Source organism: Vipera berus (assembly GCF_964194415.1).
Source record: "Vipera berus genome assembly, chromosome: 4".
Classification (NCBI taxonomy): domain Eukaryota; kingdom Metazoa; phylum Chordata; class Lepidosauria; order Squamata; family Viperidae; genus Vipera; species Vipera berus.
In genome coordinates, this window is record NC_138206.1 from 79234132 (window position 1) to 79250766 (window position 16635).

The 16635-nt window shown below is 42.7% G+C and overlaps 1 protein-coding gene across 4 annotated transcripts in view; it reads left to right on the forward strand.

The window, feature by feature from the left end:
• LOC308667820 (E3 SUMO-protein ligase ZBED1-like) overlaps positions 1 to 16635 on the forward strand; it is a 309814-nt gene that overhangs the window by 127065 nt on the left and 166114 nt on the right. For 3 of the 4 annotated variants that reach the window (XM_081327333.1, XM_081327335.1, XM_081327334.1), the window contains one exon: positions 8250 to 8351. The exons of the other annotated variant lie outside the window; for it this stretch is intronic. In XM_081327333.1, the coding sequence (XP_081183459.1) occupies positions 8250 to 8351 (102 nt within the window). The remainder of the gene's footprint in view (positions 1 to 8249; positions 8352 to 16635) is intronic. 4 annotated transcript variants of the gene reach the window in all.

The window sequence follows — 16635 nt, forward strand, 5'->3', positions numbered from 1 at the left end:
AAGTTGCATTACTGAAATAAATGAACTTTTGCATGATATTCTAATTTTTCGAGTTTCACCTGTATATTAGAAAAGGTGAATGGAAAAATATGATTTCTCTCTCCCCTCAAATTTTAAAGAAATATCAGGAAACTAAATTCTTGGCCTCCCTTAGGCATGAGGGCAGTCTGGGGGACTATAGACCACTCAACCTCTCAGTCCAACAATAAGTAGTTGTGGAAAAAATAGAAGGCAGAAAAATAAACGTGTTTAGAGACATGATTTGTCCAAGTATAAATAAATGTATGTATGTGCGCATAAAATAAAAATGATAAAAATACAAGATTGGTGTATATTATAATACTACAATTCAGGGGTCCCCAACCTGTGGGCCATGGCTCACTACCAGGCACACGCACACGTGCATGCATTCACCCACACACACTCATGCTAGCGCCGCCCCGAGCATCACGCCGGTTCTAGCACCACCCCGCCAAGTGTCCCACCAGCACTAGCACCACCCCGAGCATCCTGCCAGTGCTAGTGCCGCCCTGCCCACGAGCATCCCACCAGCACTAGCGCAGCCACGAGCATCCCGCCAGTGCTAGTGCCACCCTGCCCACAAGTGTCCCACTGGCACTAGTGCTGCCACGAGCATCCTGCTTATGCCTGCGCAGCCTGCACAGCCCCATTTGCATGTGTGCATGCGCTTGTATGCGACCATTTGCATGTGCACATGCACTTGCACGTGCACGTGCACATGTAGCGGTGCCTGCCTCCCTTTCTGAGCCGCCAACTCAAAAAGTTGGAGACCTCTGCTATAGGTGAAGTGGGTGAAGGGATTTTATTATGTTTGAGGTTGATGTTAGTAATATTGATATTAGTAGTGATACTTTGTAATCATATATACCGTATATCTTTGTTTATGTGCAAGCAGCTTTGTAGGTGCTTTATATTGAGAAGTTAGTTATATAAAAGCAAATGTTCCATGCTTTAGGTACAGGGGATTGCTTACATGAAAAGAGCATGGTAAGGGGAGGGGGGGAAAGGAGCTGTGGTGGAGCCTGGGTTGTTGTGTATGAGTCATCATCTAGGAATTATTTTTCTGTACCTTTTGGTTCCTAGTACCAAGACCAGATCTCTTTGTTCTGAAGGGTGGAAGACATCTTTCCTGGTTGTTGCCTTCATCTCTCTACCAGCCACGAAGAGAGATGTGGCCACCCAACTCTATTTTGATCAAAATAAAAGTTGTTTGCTTGCTGAAACCTCAGCTCAGGAGTTTCTTTTGGCTCTTTTAAATTCCTGAGTAATGCTGGGGCAATTGTGAGGCTAAGTGTAAAAACCTTTCATCCGCAAATAAGCTGAATCTCAACTTTCATGTGTTTTTCTCTCAAAGAAAGCTATAGCTTACTCCCAATCAATAATATAGGTAGTTCTCTTGGACAATAAAGCGAAATTGAAAGAGAGACAAGATTTTCAAGAACAAGGTATTGATCTATCATTGTGGCCATATTTGCAAATCCAAATGAGATATGAAAAAGATGCTAAAACAATGGGATTTTATAAAGAACAGACAGAATTCGACCAGATACTGCTAAAAACAGATGAAAAAGTGATTAAGAAACTTTATAAATATCTGTTAAGCTTAAAGATGGATGAAGAACAAGTAAAAGAAACTGATAGCATGGGCAAAGAACTTTGGACATAATATAGAATTAGAAAATTGGCAAAGGTTATGGGAAAAAAATGTTAAATTAACAAAAACAGTGGCATATAAAGAAAACTTATATAAAATGTTTTATAGATGGCATTTAACACCAGTGAAATTAGCAAAAATGTTTAAAAATACTTCAAACAAGTGTTGGAAATGCAAACAAAAGCGAGGTACTTATTACCATATCTGGTGGACATGCCCTAAAGCTAAAAGATTCTGGTCAAAAATACACTTATGGTTGAAGAAAATGATTAAAAAACAAATAGATCTTAAGCCAGAATTGTTTTAATTTAATTTTAATTTAATTTAATTTAATATTTGCATTTGTATACCGCCCTTTCCCTGAGGACTCAGGGCGGTTTACAGGGAATTAAAAATCAAAACATACAAAAGTTAAAACCAATTTAAAAAGCATTAAATTCACCCTGTACATTAAAACCCCAGTTAAAATTTTCCCCTCAGCCTGGGCCCGAGAGCTCAAAGAGCCAGGTCTTCAGGCCCCGGCGGAATGATCGGAGGTCGGGAGCAGTCCTCAGCTCTACTGGCAGCTGGTTCCAGAGGGCAGGCGCTCCCACTGAGAAGGCCCTATCCCTGGGTGTCACCCGCCGGCAATCTCTCACCGGCGGAACCCTGAGCAGACCCTCCCTGTGGGAGCGCACTGGGCGAAGGGCGTTTGATGCCGGCAGCAGGTGTTCCCTCAAATAACCCGGACCCAGGCCATGTAGGGCTTTATAGGTGATAACCAGCACCTTGAATTTCACCCGGAGGGCAACTGGAAGCCAATGCAGCTCGCGGAGTAGAGGTGTTACATGGGAGTATCGGGAAACCCCCATTACAACTCGCGCGGCCGCATTCTGCACCAGTTGAAGCCTCCGAGTGGTCTTCAAGGGCAGCCCCATGTAGAGAGCGTTACAGTAGTCCAAACGGGAGGTCACAAGCGCATGAGTGACTGTGCGTAGGGCGTCTCGGTCCAGATAGGGACGCAACTGGCGCACCAGGCGAACCTGTGCAAAAGCCCCCCTGGTCACGGCTCCTATGTGATCTTCAAAATTGAGCCGTGAATCCAGGAGGACGCCCAAGTTGCGAGCCCTATCAACGGGGGGTAACACCTCACCCCCCATCATTAGAGGTGGAATAACTTGGTTAACCCGAGACGCCGATATGCACAGCCACTCAGTCTTGGCGGGATTGAGACGAAGCCTGTTTCTCCCCATCCAGACCTGGACCGCCTCCAGGCACCGGGACATCACGGAGAGGGCATCACTGGGTTGGTTCGGGGTGGAAAGAAAAAGTTGGGTATCATCAGCGTACTGGTGATACCCCACCCCAAAACCACGAATGATCTCGCCCAGCGGCTTCATGTAGATGTTGAACAGGAGGGGCGAGAGAACCGACCCCTGAGGGACTCCACAAATGAGAGACCTCGGGGCGGATCTCTGCCCTCCTGTCAACACCGACTGCGAGCGGCCCTGGAGGTAGGAGGAGAACCACCGTAGGACGGTGCCTCCCACTCCCAACCCCCTGAGACGCCGCAGCAGGATACCATGGTCGATGGTATCGAAAGCCGCTGAGAGATCTAATAGGACCAGGACAGAGGAGCAACCCCTGTCCCTAGCCCTCCAGAGATCATTCACCAGCGCGACCAATGCCGTCTCTGTGCTGTGTCCGGGCCTGAAGCCCGATTGGTACGGGTCCAGATAATCAGTTTCCTCCAGGAACAGAGGGAGCTGATGCGCCACCACACTCTCAACAACCTTCGCCAGGAAGCGAAGGTTGGAGACTGGACGATAGTTGTTTAAAACAGCCGGGTCCAAAGCAGGCTTCTTGAGGAGGGGTCTCACCACCGCCTCCTTCAAGGCGGCAGGGAAGACACCCTCCTTCAAAGAAGCAGTTATCACTGCATGGAACCAGCCTCGTGTTCCCTCCCGAGCCGCATAAGCTAGCCAGGAGGGGCACGGATCCAACAAACAGGTGGTGGAGCTCAGTCTCCCCATGATCCTGTCCACATCATCAGGGGAAACAGGGTCGAACTCAGTCCAGATAACGTGCTCAAGACCGCCTGATTCCTCCACATCAGACTCTGCCCAGTCAGAGTCCAAGCCGGTCCAGATCCGAGCGATTTTGTCCGTCAGATGATGACTAAACTCCTCGGCTCGTCCCTGCAAGGGATCCTCCCTCACCTCCTGGTTAAGGAGGGAGCGAGTCACCCTAAACAGGGCGGCCGGGCGATTATCTGCGGACGCGATAAGGGCGGCAAAGTAGTTAGACCTCGCCGTCCTTATCGCCGCAAGATAAGACCTTATGAAGGTTCTTAACTGCAATCGGTCGGATTCGGATCGGCTGGATCTCCAACCGCTCTCTAGACCTCGTCTCCGACGCTTCATCTCCCGGAGCTCCACAGAGAACCATGGAGCCCAACGGGATCTGCGCCGAGTCAGAGGTTTTTGTTAGGAATAATAGGAGCAAATTATGAGAAAGACTGTATATATTTAATTTTACATGTACTAACTGCAGCAAGAATTGTATTTGCTCAATATTGGAAAAATGAAAATTTACCAATTGAACTAATTAAGACAATTTTGGAGTGTGCAGAAATGGATAGATTGACTTTAAAGATAAAAGAGAAAGAAGATTCAGTGTATTTCTAGAACATGGGATATTTTTTATCAGTGGCTCGAAAAATGAGTTAGAGAGAAAGGAATGTGATATGAAACATTGAATACTAGTAAGAAGAAGACTACTGAGCGATTAATATATTATTTATGATAATTATTCATTTTTTTAAATACATGAACCCAGACAACATGCTGTTTGCTAAATATTAAGAATGTTATTTTTAAAAATACTAACCCTAACCCCAATCCTAACCCCAACTTGGACCAAAATGTCTACTGCTAAGCAATTCAATCATTAAGTAAGTCATGCCCAATTTTATAAACTTTTTGTCACAGTTTTTAAATTAATCACTGCAGTTAAGGGAATTGTGTCATTAAGTAAATTCAGTTAACCCTAACTTAATGCTTATATAAAATGTTATGGTTGTATTTTGTAATCTACAAGACACTACTGGGATATAGCAGTCTCCACTCAAAGTTATCTTGCAAAAAGTATATTCCAGTAACCGATTCTTTGCCAAATTTATTTTGTTGTCACTGGCAGGAAAAGAATGATCCGTGCCTCTGTTCTTGATGTACATTTTGGCAACAATAGCCAGAAAAAAATCCAACACATTTCTAAATTCATTCTCAAGAATGAATCATATCCCTGTGTTTACATAGGTTGGCTGCAAGATTCATAGCATGATAGAACGGGGATATTTTTGTGACACTACATTTTGTTTGGTCACCCTCAGTACCTGGCAAAGATGTAATTGTACTGCTTTTTATGAAAGTATGTCCTAGTTAGAACAACAAAAAAATTTCAGCAAAGATATAAAAATATATAGAATAGAATAGAATAGAATAGAATAGAACTGGAAGGGACCTTGGAGGTCTTCTAGTCTAGCTCCCTGCTTGTTATAGAAAATAATAAACATTTATGCCTGTGAGGAAAAATGACATTTTGAAATAAATTTATAGAATAGCAGAAGTTAATTTGTCAGCATATGGTTGCTGGAATTTCCATTTTTAGATTTGGATGTTTTCTATTCTTGGACAAATCTAGTATCATAAGGCAGAACAAAAAAACAACAATAAAAACGTATGCTAGACCATAAGCATTTTTGGTTGTGGTTATGCATAGTTGTAAATACTTAGATTGCAATTAGTTTTAATTAAAATGCATCCCAAATGAGTGCATTTTCCAGGTTTTTCTAGCTTCCTCTCTTTTTATAATAGATTTATTGAGCATTCTGAAGACTCATCTTATCATAGAAGTTATAGATATGCTGAACAAAGAGACTTAAGGTTGATCCCCAAACTGCAATTCCCAAGACTTCAGTCTGAATAAATTAAGCCTGGAATGGCTTGAATTGGGGTGGGTCCTGGGCTAGCAACAGGTGAAATGACCACAATGGGAATTCCTGGAATTGCTATCACTAAACAGTAGTCATGTGACATCAAGCTTTATGATGATGGAAATTCTAGTCCCAGTTACCATCATAATTCAAGGACGCTCTGTATATCATCAATGGCTGTATGAGATTCAAATTTTACAAATTAAATTTTATTTGATGTTTGTTTATACAATTTTTAGGACCTAACTCCCAGTTAAAAAAACAAAGGCATCATGAGTAGAAACATATAAATAAAAAAACTAACATGAGCTGAAGTTTTTTCACAATCCAAATTTGAGAATATCCAAGACATTAATTGTTCTTGAACATCATCAGAGTGGGAGTCTTTGGGGAGATATCAGGACATCATGACACAGAATATATAGGAGATGATCTAACACACAGCAACAAAATCCTCCTCCTGAATATTTCGCTTGTTTATTAGCAAAGAAAAGCAATTTTCTTGATTTCATTTAGAGAACCTGAAGTAATGTGCACAATAATCCATTAAGCGTGATTTATTCCCCCTGCTCCTCCTCCTTGTCCCTTTGCCTCTGATAAAGCAGTAGGAACGTATTTATTGGTATTTGCAGCAATAAATATAAATCAGGTGTTCGTGTGCAAAGTCTTTAGCTTAATCTTGTGACTATTTAGGTATATGACATCTCAACCACTCCTTAACTTATTAGAGCCGAGCAAGAATTTTAATTACCCCAGCTGACATTCTTTTTCAGGCTGATTTTTTTTGCTCTTCAGCCTCTGCTTGGGAAAGAACATCTGCCCTGAGAATGACCTGTCTCTCATCAACTTTTTCAATGGTTGTATCCAAACAACCCATAAATACTTCTGGTGTCTTGTCCCAGCCTTCCCTGGAAAAATAAACAAACATAATCAGCAGTAACACTCCCTAGAATCCATCTTGGCTCAGCAGCTATCTACCCTTTTTCTTCCTCAAACTTTCTTTTTAAAGTCTGGTGAACTTCTTCCTTTTTTCTACCCAAACCAATAGCATCCCTTGTCCTGAAAGAGGTATTTTGTACAAAAGTGTGTTACCAGTTCTCTCCCAAACATGTGTTATCATTGAACAAGAACAGCTTACCTGTCTGGGAATTATAGTGACAGGATAATAGACAGCAGTGCATTGTTACATACCGCCACAATCTTTAGTAAAGAAAATTTAAGAATCTTGCTTAGAATTGTTCTTAACTGATAAAACATTTCATAATATTTTAGGCATTTTACAAATTATAAATAGGATATTTCTGAAAGTCATATTTGGTCTTTACTTTGAAAAGTAGAATTTCCAGGCTTAGCTGAATGTAGGTTCTGCTTTACAATCTAATTCTAATATGCAATTTATGATGATATATTGCTAGATTTTAAAGCTCACTTACTTTCAATTTTGCCCATAGAAGGTAGCTAGAACAAAAAAGTAAGAGGTTTATTAATTATTTGCATTGCAAATTGCATTGCTTCAAAGGAGTTTTGACTATTTGCACATTTTAATCATAGCAGTAAATGTGAAGTATATTAGTAGTAGATTAGTAGATTGATTATCTTTTGAAAATATGAAGTTGTGGTATTTATTTATTTTACATACATGAATTTATATACTACTCTGCTCCCAAGATTCTCTGATTTTACAATAAAATTGAAAGTACAATAGATATAAATTAGATATTAATCCAAGAAAAACAGGACCCCCAAATGGCTTATAATTATAGCAACAGTATTAAAAGTCAATTGCTGAGCAATGACTACAACAAAACCATTATCTGAACTCTGTGGAAAAAAAATCAGGAGGTAAGTATTGGAGAAAAGTATTCCAGATGAAGGGGGCTACCTAAAAGAATTCCCTTATAGTTTATGTCCCTTTGGTTCCCTTTAAGGATAAGAGTAATATCTTATGCTTGCACTGAAATGATACATTTATTCTTAAGGAATCCACTAGACAAATTGTACAAAATTTATGGGTCAAAATCAGGAGACCTGCCTCATTCCTTTGCCTGCCTGGAACCAGTCTGTCTTATCCAAATTATTCACCTCCAGCTCTGCACTGCACAGCTAGTCAGCTGGAGCCCTGCCAGCGCTCCTGGGGCTTCTGCCAAACCATGACAATCCTGCCGCTCCAGCTGCCTCTCCTTCAGGCTTGGGTCACTTCAGCTCATTCCCCTCCCCCACTACACTTCTCTAGGACGGTCGCATACCACCTGCCACGTGCCAAAGTACCACAGATGGTACGTGTACCACCGGTTGAAAAGCCCTGCTGTAGTATAAATACCAAATCAAACAGTTTCTGCAGTGCTGATTCCCCTAAACACAGATTTGTCTATCATTAGGATCAAGTTTGGCAAAATATATATTACTTTGATTACTGTAGTAACTCAAACAGACAAATGTTTCTTATTAAAGCTACCTATAAGGGAAGACATATCCCTGAATCTTTAAAATGGGACCTTGGGAACTATTATTTATTTCATTAGATTTCAAAATGATCAATTCCATATATGCAATTTTGTTTTGCTTATCAGTGATCTGTAATTGTTTTCCTCTCTCCTTCAGTGGAATTTTTATACTGTGATTTGGCTTCTATGAAGTCGATATATGAATTTGTTAAAGAGTTTAAGGCAAAGAATTGCCCGCTTCATGTCCTGATCAATAATGGTGAGTTTTTATTTCATTATTATTTATTTATTTTGGTATGATATTCATTTATTCAAATCCATGATGTTCCTTGAATGAAAATTGTTTATAGTCCTAGCAGCATAATTATGTCACTAGTAACAACCTTTTTATGCTAAAACTCTTAGGCAATTAGATACTTTCCCCACACTATTTTTTTGTCATTTCTTAGACTGTTCTCAGTTTTAGATAAGTTATGTTTAGCTTATATCAGATAACTAATGTCCTGCATGTTTTCTTAAAATTCACAATTGTATTTGTTGTTGTTGTTGTTAGCTGCAAAGTCGTGTCTGACCCATCGTGACCCCATGGACAACATTCCTCCAGGCCTTGCTGTCCTCTACCATCTTCTGGAGTCCATTTAGGCTCACGCCTACTGCTTCAGTGACTCCATCCAGCCACCTCATTCTCTGTCGTCCCGTTCTTCTCTTACCCTCAATCTTTCCCAGCATTAGGCTCTTCTCCAGTGAGTCCTTCCTTCTCATCAGGTGGCCAAAGTATTTGAGTTTTAGCTTCAGGATCTGGCCTTGTAAAGAGCAGTCAGGGTTGATCTCCTCTAGGACTGACCAGTTTGATCGCCTTGCAGTCCAAGGGACTCGCAGGAGTCTTCTCCAGCACCATAGTTCAAAGGCCTCAATTCTTTGGTGCTCAGCCTTTCTTATGGTCTAACTTTCACAGCCATACATTGCAACCGGGAAGACCATAGCCTTGACTATACACACGTTTGTTGGCAGGGTGATGTCTCTGCTTTTTAGTGTGCTATTTAGATTTGCCATGGCTTTCCTCCCCAGGAGCAAACATCTTTTAATTTCTTGGCTGCAGTCCCCATCTGCGGTGATCTTGGAGCCCAGGAAAATAAAGTGTGTCACTACCTCCATTTCTTCCCCATCTATTTGCCAGGAATTGAGAGGGCCGGATGCCATGATCTTGTTTTTCTTAATGTTTAGTTTCAACCCAACTTTTGCACTCTCCTTCTTCACTCGCAACAAGGGGCTCTTTAGTTCCTCTTCACTTTCTGCCATTAGAGTGGTATCATCTGCATATCTTAGGTTGTTGATATTTCTCCCGGCAATCTTAATTCCAACTTTTGATTCATCTAGCCCTGCCTTTCTCATGATGTGCTCTGCATATAAGTTAAACAAGCAGGGTGACAGTATACAGCCTTGCCGGACTCCTTTCCCAATTTTAAACCAATCAGTGGTTCCTTGTCCAGTTCTCACTGTTGCTTCTTGACCCGCATATAGGTTTCTCAAGAGACAAATGAGATGGTCTGGTACTCCCATCTCTTTAAGAACTTGCCACAGTTTGTTGTGATCCACACAATCAAAGGCTTTAGCATAGTCAATGAATCAGAAGTAGATGTTTTTTCTGGAATTCCCTAGCTTTCTTCATGATCCAGCGTATGTTGGCAATTTGATCTCTAGTTCCTCTGCCTCTTTGAAATCCTGCCTGTACTTCTGGTAGTTCTTGATCCACATGCTGCTGGAGTCTAGCTTGTAGGATTTTAAGCATAACTTTACTAGCATGTGAAATGAGTGCAATGGTGCGATAGTTTGAACATTCTTTGGCACTGCCTTTCTTTGGAATTGGAATATAAACTGATCTTTTCCAATCCAGTGGCCACTGTTGAGTTTTCCAAATTTGCTGGAAAATTGAGTGTAGCACTTTTACTGCATCGTCTTTTAAGATTTTGAATCACTCAGCTGGAATACTGTCACCTCCACTAGCTTTGTTGTTGCTCAACTTTCCTAAGGCCCATTTCACTTCACATTCTAGGATGTCTGGCTCGAGGTCAATGAGCACCTCATCATGGTTATCAGGGACGTTAAGCTCATTCTTGTATAGTTCTTCTGTGTAATTTTTCCACCTCTTCTTAATCTCTTCTGCCTCTGTTAGGTCCCTGCCATTTTGGTCCTTTATCATGCCCATTTTTGCATGAAACGTTCCTTTCATCTGTTCAATTTTCTTGAAGAGATCTCTATCCTCCCTATTCTATTGTTTTCTTCTATTTCTTTGCACTGTTCATTTAAGAAGGCATTCTTATCTCTTCTACCTATTCTCTGGAATTCTGCATTCAGTTGGGTGTATCTTTCTTTTTCTCCCTTGCCTTTCACATCCCTCCTGTCCTCAGCTATTTGCAAAGCTTCCTCAGACAACCATTTTGCTTTCTTGGATTTCTTTTTCTTTGGGATGGTTTTAGTTGCTACCTCTTGTACAATGTTGCAAACCTCTGTCCATAGTTCTTCAGGAACTCTGTCTATCAGATCTAATTCTTTAAATATATTTGTCACCTCTACTGTATATTCAACAGGGATATGATTTAGTTCATACCTGAGTGGCCTAGTGCTTTTCCCAATTTCTTCAGTTTAAGCCTAAATTTTGCAATGAGAAGCTCATGGTCTGAGCCACAGTCAGCTCCTGGTCTTGTTTTTACTGACTGTAAGAGCTTCTCCATCTTTGGCTGCAGAGCACATAGTCAATCTGATTTCTGTGTTGACCGTCTGGTGATGTCCATGTGTAGAGCTGTCTCTTGGGTTGTTGGAAAAGTGTGTTTGCTATGACCATCATATTCTCTTGAGAAAATTCTATCAGCCTGTGCCCTGCTTCATTTTGTACTCCAAGGCCACACTTGCCTGTTATTCCAGTTATCTTTTGGCTTCCTACTTTAGCATTCCAATCCCCCATGATGATAAGGACATCATTTTTTGGTGTTAGTTTTATAAGGTGCTGTAGGGCTTCATAGAACTGATCAATTTCATCCTCTTCAGCACCGGTGGTTGGGGCATAGACTTGGACTAGTGTGATTTTGAATGGTTTGCCTTGGATTCGAACTGAGATCATTCTGTCATTTTGAGGATTGTATCCCAGTATTGCTTTTCCTACTCTTTTATTGACTATGAAGGCTACTCCATTTCTTCTGAGGGATTCTTGCCCGCAGTAGTATACCTGATGGTCATCTGAATTAAATTCACCCATTCCTGTCCATTTTAGTTTGCTGATTCCTAATATGTCGATGTTCAGTCTTGTCATCTCTTGTTTGACCACGTCCAGCTTGCCTTCATTCATGGATCTTACATTCCAGGTTCCTATGGAGAAAAAACCTTTACAGCATCGGACTTTCCTTTCACCACCAGATACATCTGCAGCTGAGCGTCCTTTCGGCTTTGGCCCAGTTGCTTCATTCTTTCTGGCACTATTAGTACTAGCCCTCTGCTCTTCCTCAGTAGCATATTGGACGCCTTCCGACCTGAGGGGCTCATCTTCCAGCGTCATATCGTTTTGCCTTTTGGAACTGTCCATAGGGTTTTCATGGCAAAGATACTGGAGTGGGTTGCCATTTCCTTCTCCAGTGGATCACGTTTTGTCAAAACTCTCTGCTATGACCTGTCCGTCTTGGGTCATGGCATAGCTCATAGCTTCACTGAATTATGCAAGCCCCTTCTCCATGACAAGGCAGTAATCCATGAAGGGGTCACAATTGTATAGTATTTGTTAAAAATTATACTGCTTTTGCAAATCTTCATTTTTTTGTTTGCTTGTTTAGTTTTTGAAGTATTTAAAATACTGGTAGCTGTAATGTATGCTATTGTGAAACTTTAAGTTTATGTCAAAATAGAAAAGGAAATTATCTTAGTATTGTGGGAAGAAAGGTTTTTACTAGATGATTGAAAAAACCACCTTTTCCTCTTTTAGTTAGAAAGTATCTAATAAATGCAGATCATGAAAGCTTCTGCTTTTTACTAAAATGTGTTAGTCAGAAAGGTGCTATCAGACTCCTCCTGAAATTTCTTTGGGAGAAACTACCAGCCCAAAGCATAAAAGCCATATGGCCATCTGTGTTTGATTAGTATTATGGTAACTCCAATCATGTATTTACTTTTCATGCAATGTGATCCATTGATATTGCACACAGTTTGTTCAAACATATATTCTAACTTATGCATTATGGGATCTTACAGACAAAAGTTCATGATTCATTGATTAATTGCAGGAAATCAAGTTTGGTCATGTAAATAAACCTCAAAGCAATAAAATATTTAAACTCTCAAATGTTTTTGAAGCATAATGCAGCTGATTTAAAGGGAGTAATATATATCATAGAGATTATATTTCATGACTACATTCCCTCTTTTTTTGTTTCTGATTTACTCAACATATGAATATGTTTACTCAACATATGAATACTGTAGCATGCAAAATAATTTGTCCTAACAAAATTTGGCCTCAATACAATAGTCCTCAACTTAACAACTGTAATTGAACCCAGAATTATTGTTCTAAGTCATACTGGTCATTAAGTAGGTTACCACATAACCTTGCCTAGTTTTAAATACTTTTTTGCAGCAGTTATTAAGTGAGCATGGCAATTGTTAAGCAAATGCATTGTACCTGATGGGGACTTTTTTCTGAAAAAGGAAACTAAGCACTGGCAAAAAAGTCATACATTTGGATCACATGGAAGTAGGACCCTGCAAACAGCTGTATATGTGAGCCTGTTTCCAGGCACCCAAAATATAATCACATGAGTTTGGGAAAGTGGCCACTAGAATTTTAAAATCAGGTTATACTGTAAGTAGTTCTGGGGAGGTCTGTCATAATGTTGAATGGTTGTGCTGGACCAGATTGTAGCTAGCTTAGGAATTAATAACTGTGTTAGAGCATTTAGGATTTAAAGAGTTAACACTGTTTCCTTAAGAGATGGCTTCTGGGAAATGTAGTCTAGTTAGTTAGTCCTATATGTTATATAGTCAGTGGGAGGAGCTCAAAGTTTATTGCAGGACATCCTGGTTACGTGCCAGGGTTTTATTATCTCTGCATGAATCCTAGCTATGATGCTAGCCTAGGAGCTCCGTACCATCATGTAACATTTAATAGGATGGGGAAATCCATTATTCTTTTACCTATGTGATGGGTCCAGATTACAACCTACATTCCAGAAGAACCTCTGCTGTAACTGAGTTATTGACTTGAGGATACCTGTGAATAAAAGTAATCTTGTATGATCTGTCCATTGAGTCAATTCTGCCTGTTTCACATGGAGTCTAGCAACTCTCTCTGCATGGGATAGGATAGTAAAAGAATAGTGCTTGTTTCTCTCTTCTTTGTTAAATGACTCTATATCTTCGACTATTCTGCCTCAACTTATCGTTCATAGTAAAAAGGGATAAAAATCTCCATGCCTCTGCTTAGCTGAAATAAAGAAGGAGTAAAAATTACTCTCCAAGCTTGGCAAAAGTAACTAAAGCTGTATCTTTAACTGGCTGCAAATGATTTAATTTCTGTTCCAAGAAAATGCCCGCTTGCTACTTTATGTGTCTGCTATTCAGTGTTTCAAAGAACTCTGTTGCCTTTGACTAAAAGACCACTCAGACCTGGCAGCCCAACCCTCTCCTGCTTGCATAACACAGCAAGCTATTGGGGCCTCTGATTAGCCATAAAAAGGCAATAAATTGCTAAAGACAACTGGCTATTGTTGAAGAAAGAGACTTTCCTCCTTCTAACTGCCAAACTCAGCGTTTCAAAGAATGCTGCTCCCTTTTGTTTTAAAAGGCCACTTGGAAAGGTCCAACAAAGTAAGCATTCACCTCACAACCCAGTCAATAAACCAATCTGTTGCTATGATGAAAAGCAATTAACTGGCAAGCTGGGTGAAAGAGACCCCTCCAATAAGGCAATCTGTTGCCAAGGAAAGTAATTAGTTACTATAGCAACTGGTTTATTGCTGAGTTAAAGAGACCCCCTCCCCTTGGAATGCAGAAAGCAAACAGCAAGGGTGGCAGCAGCAGGACCTAAACGTGCAACCCCTGAGCATACAGCAGGACCAGTGGGGCCAGCAGCGGGGGGGGGGCATGGCAGCCATTAAATCAGCAACTAGAGTGGGGCCAACAACAACTGGAGACACAACAACAGCAGTGGGGGCCCTGGCAGCCGGTGAATCAACAACCAGGAGGGGGCCAGTAGCAACTGGGGGCACAACAACAGCAATGGGGGCCCCAGCAACAGTTGATCCAACAACCAAGGGGGGGACAGCAGCAATGGGGCCCCCAGCAGCCATTGAACCAACAACTAGGGTGGGGCCAGCAGCAATGGGGGCCCCAGCAAGCAATGATGAGCCCATCCCTCAGAACAACCTTCGATGGGGACCCAAAGAAACTGATTTCTTTCCTCAACCAAGTACGCTCTCACTTGAATCGCTTGGGTCACATTTACCCGGACCAGGGTGCGATGGTCGATGTGATTGCATCCAACCTAGAGGGAGAAGCATCTGAATGGTTGAACAATTTATATAACGAGCAGGCCCCTGAATTGGAGGACCCCCACCTTTTCCTTCTGGGGCTGAGGGAAAGATTTGAGGATCCATCCATTGCCTTCAAAGTGGAAGAAAAAATCCATAAGATAAAGCAAGCTGTCCGGCTGTCCCTAGAGTTCCGAAAGATGGCAGGTTGGATAGAGAGATGGCCTGAGCAATCAATTCATCTTTTTAGAGAAGGGTTAGACGACCACCTTTCCCAGGCATGTATCTACCGAGCTGTACCTGACCAGCTGCATAAATGGTACCAGGCAGCGGTGAAATTAGATGTCCAGCTCGCCCGCTATAAAAAGCCTGAAGCTGCACCAAAACCAGGATCCAGATGGCTACCACCCCCTTGAAAACCCCCAACGACTGCTACTGCCAAAACACCTAGACCACCTACAGGTCCACCAATCAAGTGCTTTCGAAGTGGACAGCAGGGACATCGAGCAGCGAACTGTCCAGTTCCTTAACCGCAACAGCAGTGTAGACCAGATCCAACAACGAGGAAGAAACCCGCACAGCAGCCATCGAGAGAAAAGTCCAACTGGGCCACCCAGGAGCCCATTACCCAAGTTATGTCCCCCACCCAGGAGGACGCTGGTCCACCGACTGGACCCACCCCCACTCTACCCGGTTTTGACAGCAACAATGAAGGGGAGAATGATCCGTTGCTAAGTCGACTCATCCTACCTTTTTTATTGCCTGCTAAACTCATAATCCCTAAGTCAGGGACACAAGTAGTCCTGAAAGTGCTACTCAATACTGGCTGCTCCCAATGCATTAGCCTGTCATGTGTGTTCAGACTGGGTATACGGGCCTGTTGTGACTCAGGGCCAGCCTGTGGGTCCGACAGCCGGCTCCGATGTATCGGATGACTCAGATGAGGGGGAGGAGGGAAACGAACCGGCTGATGATGGTTTGGAGGCTTTGCAGAGCCCTCAGCCGGGGACCTCTTCTCAGCTGCGTGAGCCCGAGAGTGCGGAGGAAGATGACCCACAGCTGGCCCTGTTCAAGGACGCCCGACGCAGGAGGCAGTCGAGCAGGAACAAACAAAGAAAGGCTGCGGGACTCCTCGGGAGGAGGCACAGGGAGACCACGCCCTGAGCTCTCTATAAAAGGAGTGTTTGGGGAGGGGCTGGTTGCTGAAAGCAACTTTTCCGCTTGAGAAGACAAGCTCTAGTGTTTTTGTTAACTGCGTAATAAATCTTGGCAGATGCCTTTTAGCCTTGGACGCTCTCCAGTCTCTTCTTTCTGAATAGGGGTTTGCCTTATTACAAGGCCAGAAGAGGGCTGGTTCAGAACAGTTTGCTTTCAGCCACCCACCCCTTATTACTACGATGGAGCAGCTTCTTGCCGAGAATGCCCAGCTCACCCAGCAACTCACTTTGCTGGCAGCTCAGGTGGCTCAACTGCAAGCTCAGGTACATGCTGCACCCCCACCCAGGAGGAAATGTCAGATAGCTATGCCGGATAAATTTGCTGGTAATCCAGAACTGTTTCCTGCCTTCCTGGGACAATGCCAGCTTTTTATCAGCGTGAGAGCAGCTGATTTCCCCACTGACCGAGATAAGGTGGGATTCGTGTTGAGCCTTCTGTCGGGAGATGCAGCTCGTTGGGGCCCCGCCTGGTTTACTGCAGCCTTTGCCAACGCCCAAGAGACCCTGGGGGGCTGTGTCCATGGACTTTCTGACGGATCTACCCCCATCCTCCGGCTTCACGACAGTGTTTGTGGTGGTGGACATGTTGACCAAGATGGCGCACTTCATCCCCTGTCGCGGCTTACCGTCAGCTCGCGCCACTAGTCGCATGTTCATCCAACAGGTGTTCCGGCTGCACGGCCTTCCCGATAGGGTCGTCTCCGATAGGGGGGCCCAGTTTACAGCCCGCTTCTGGCAGGAGTTGATGCGGGCGTTGGACATTAAGGTTTGCCTCTCGTCCGCGCATCATCCTCAGACCGACGGGGGTACCGAG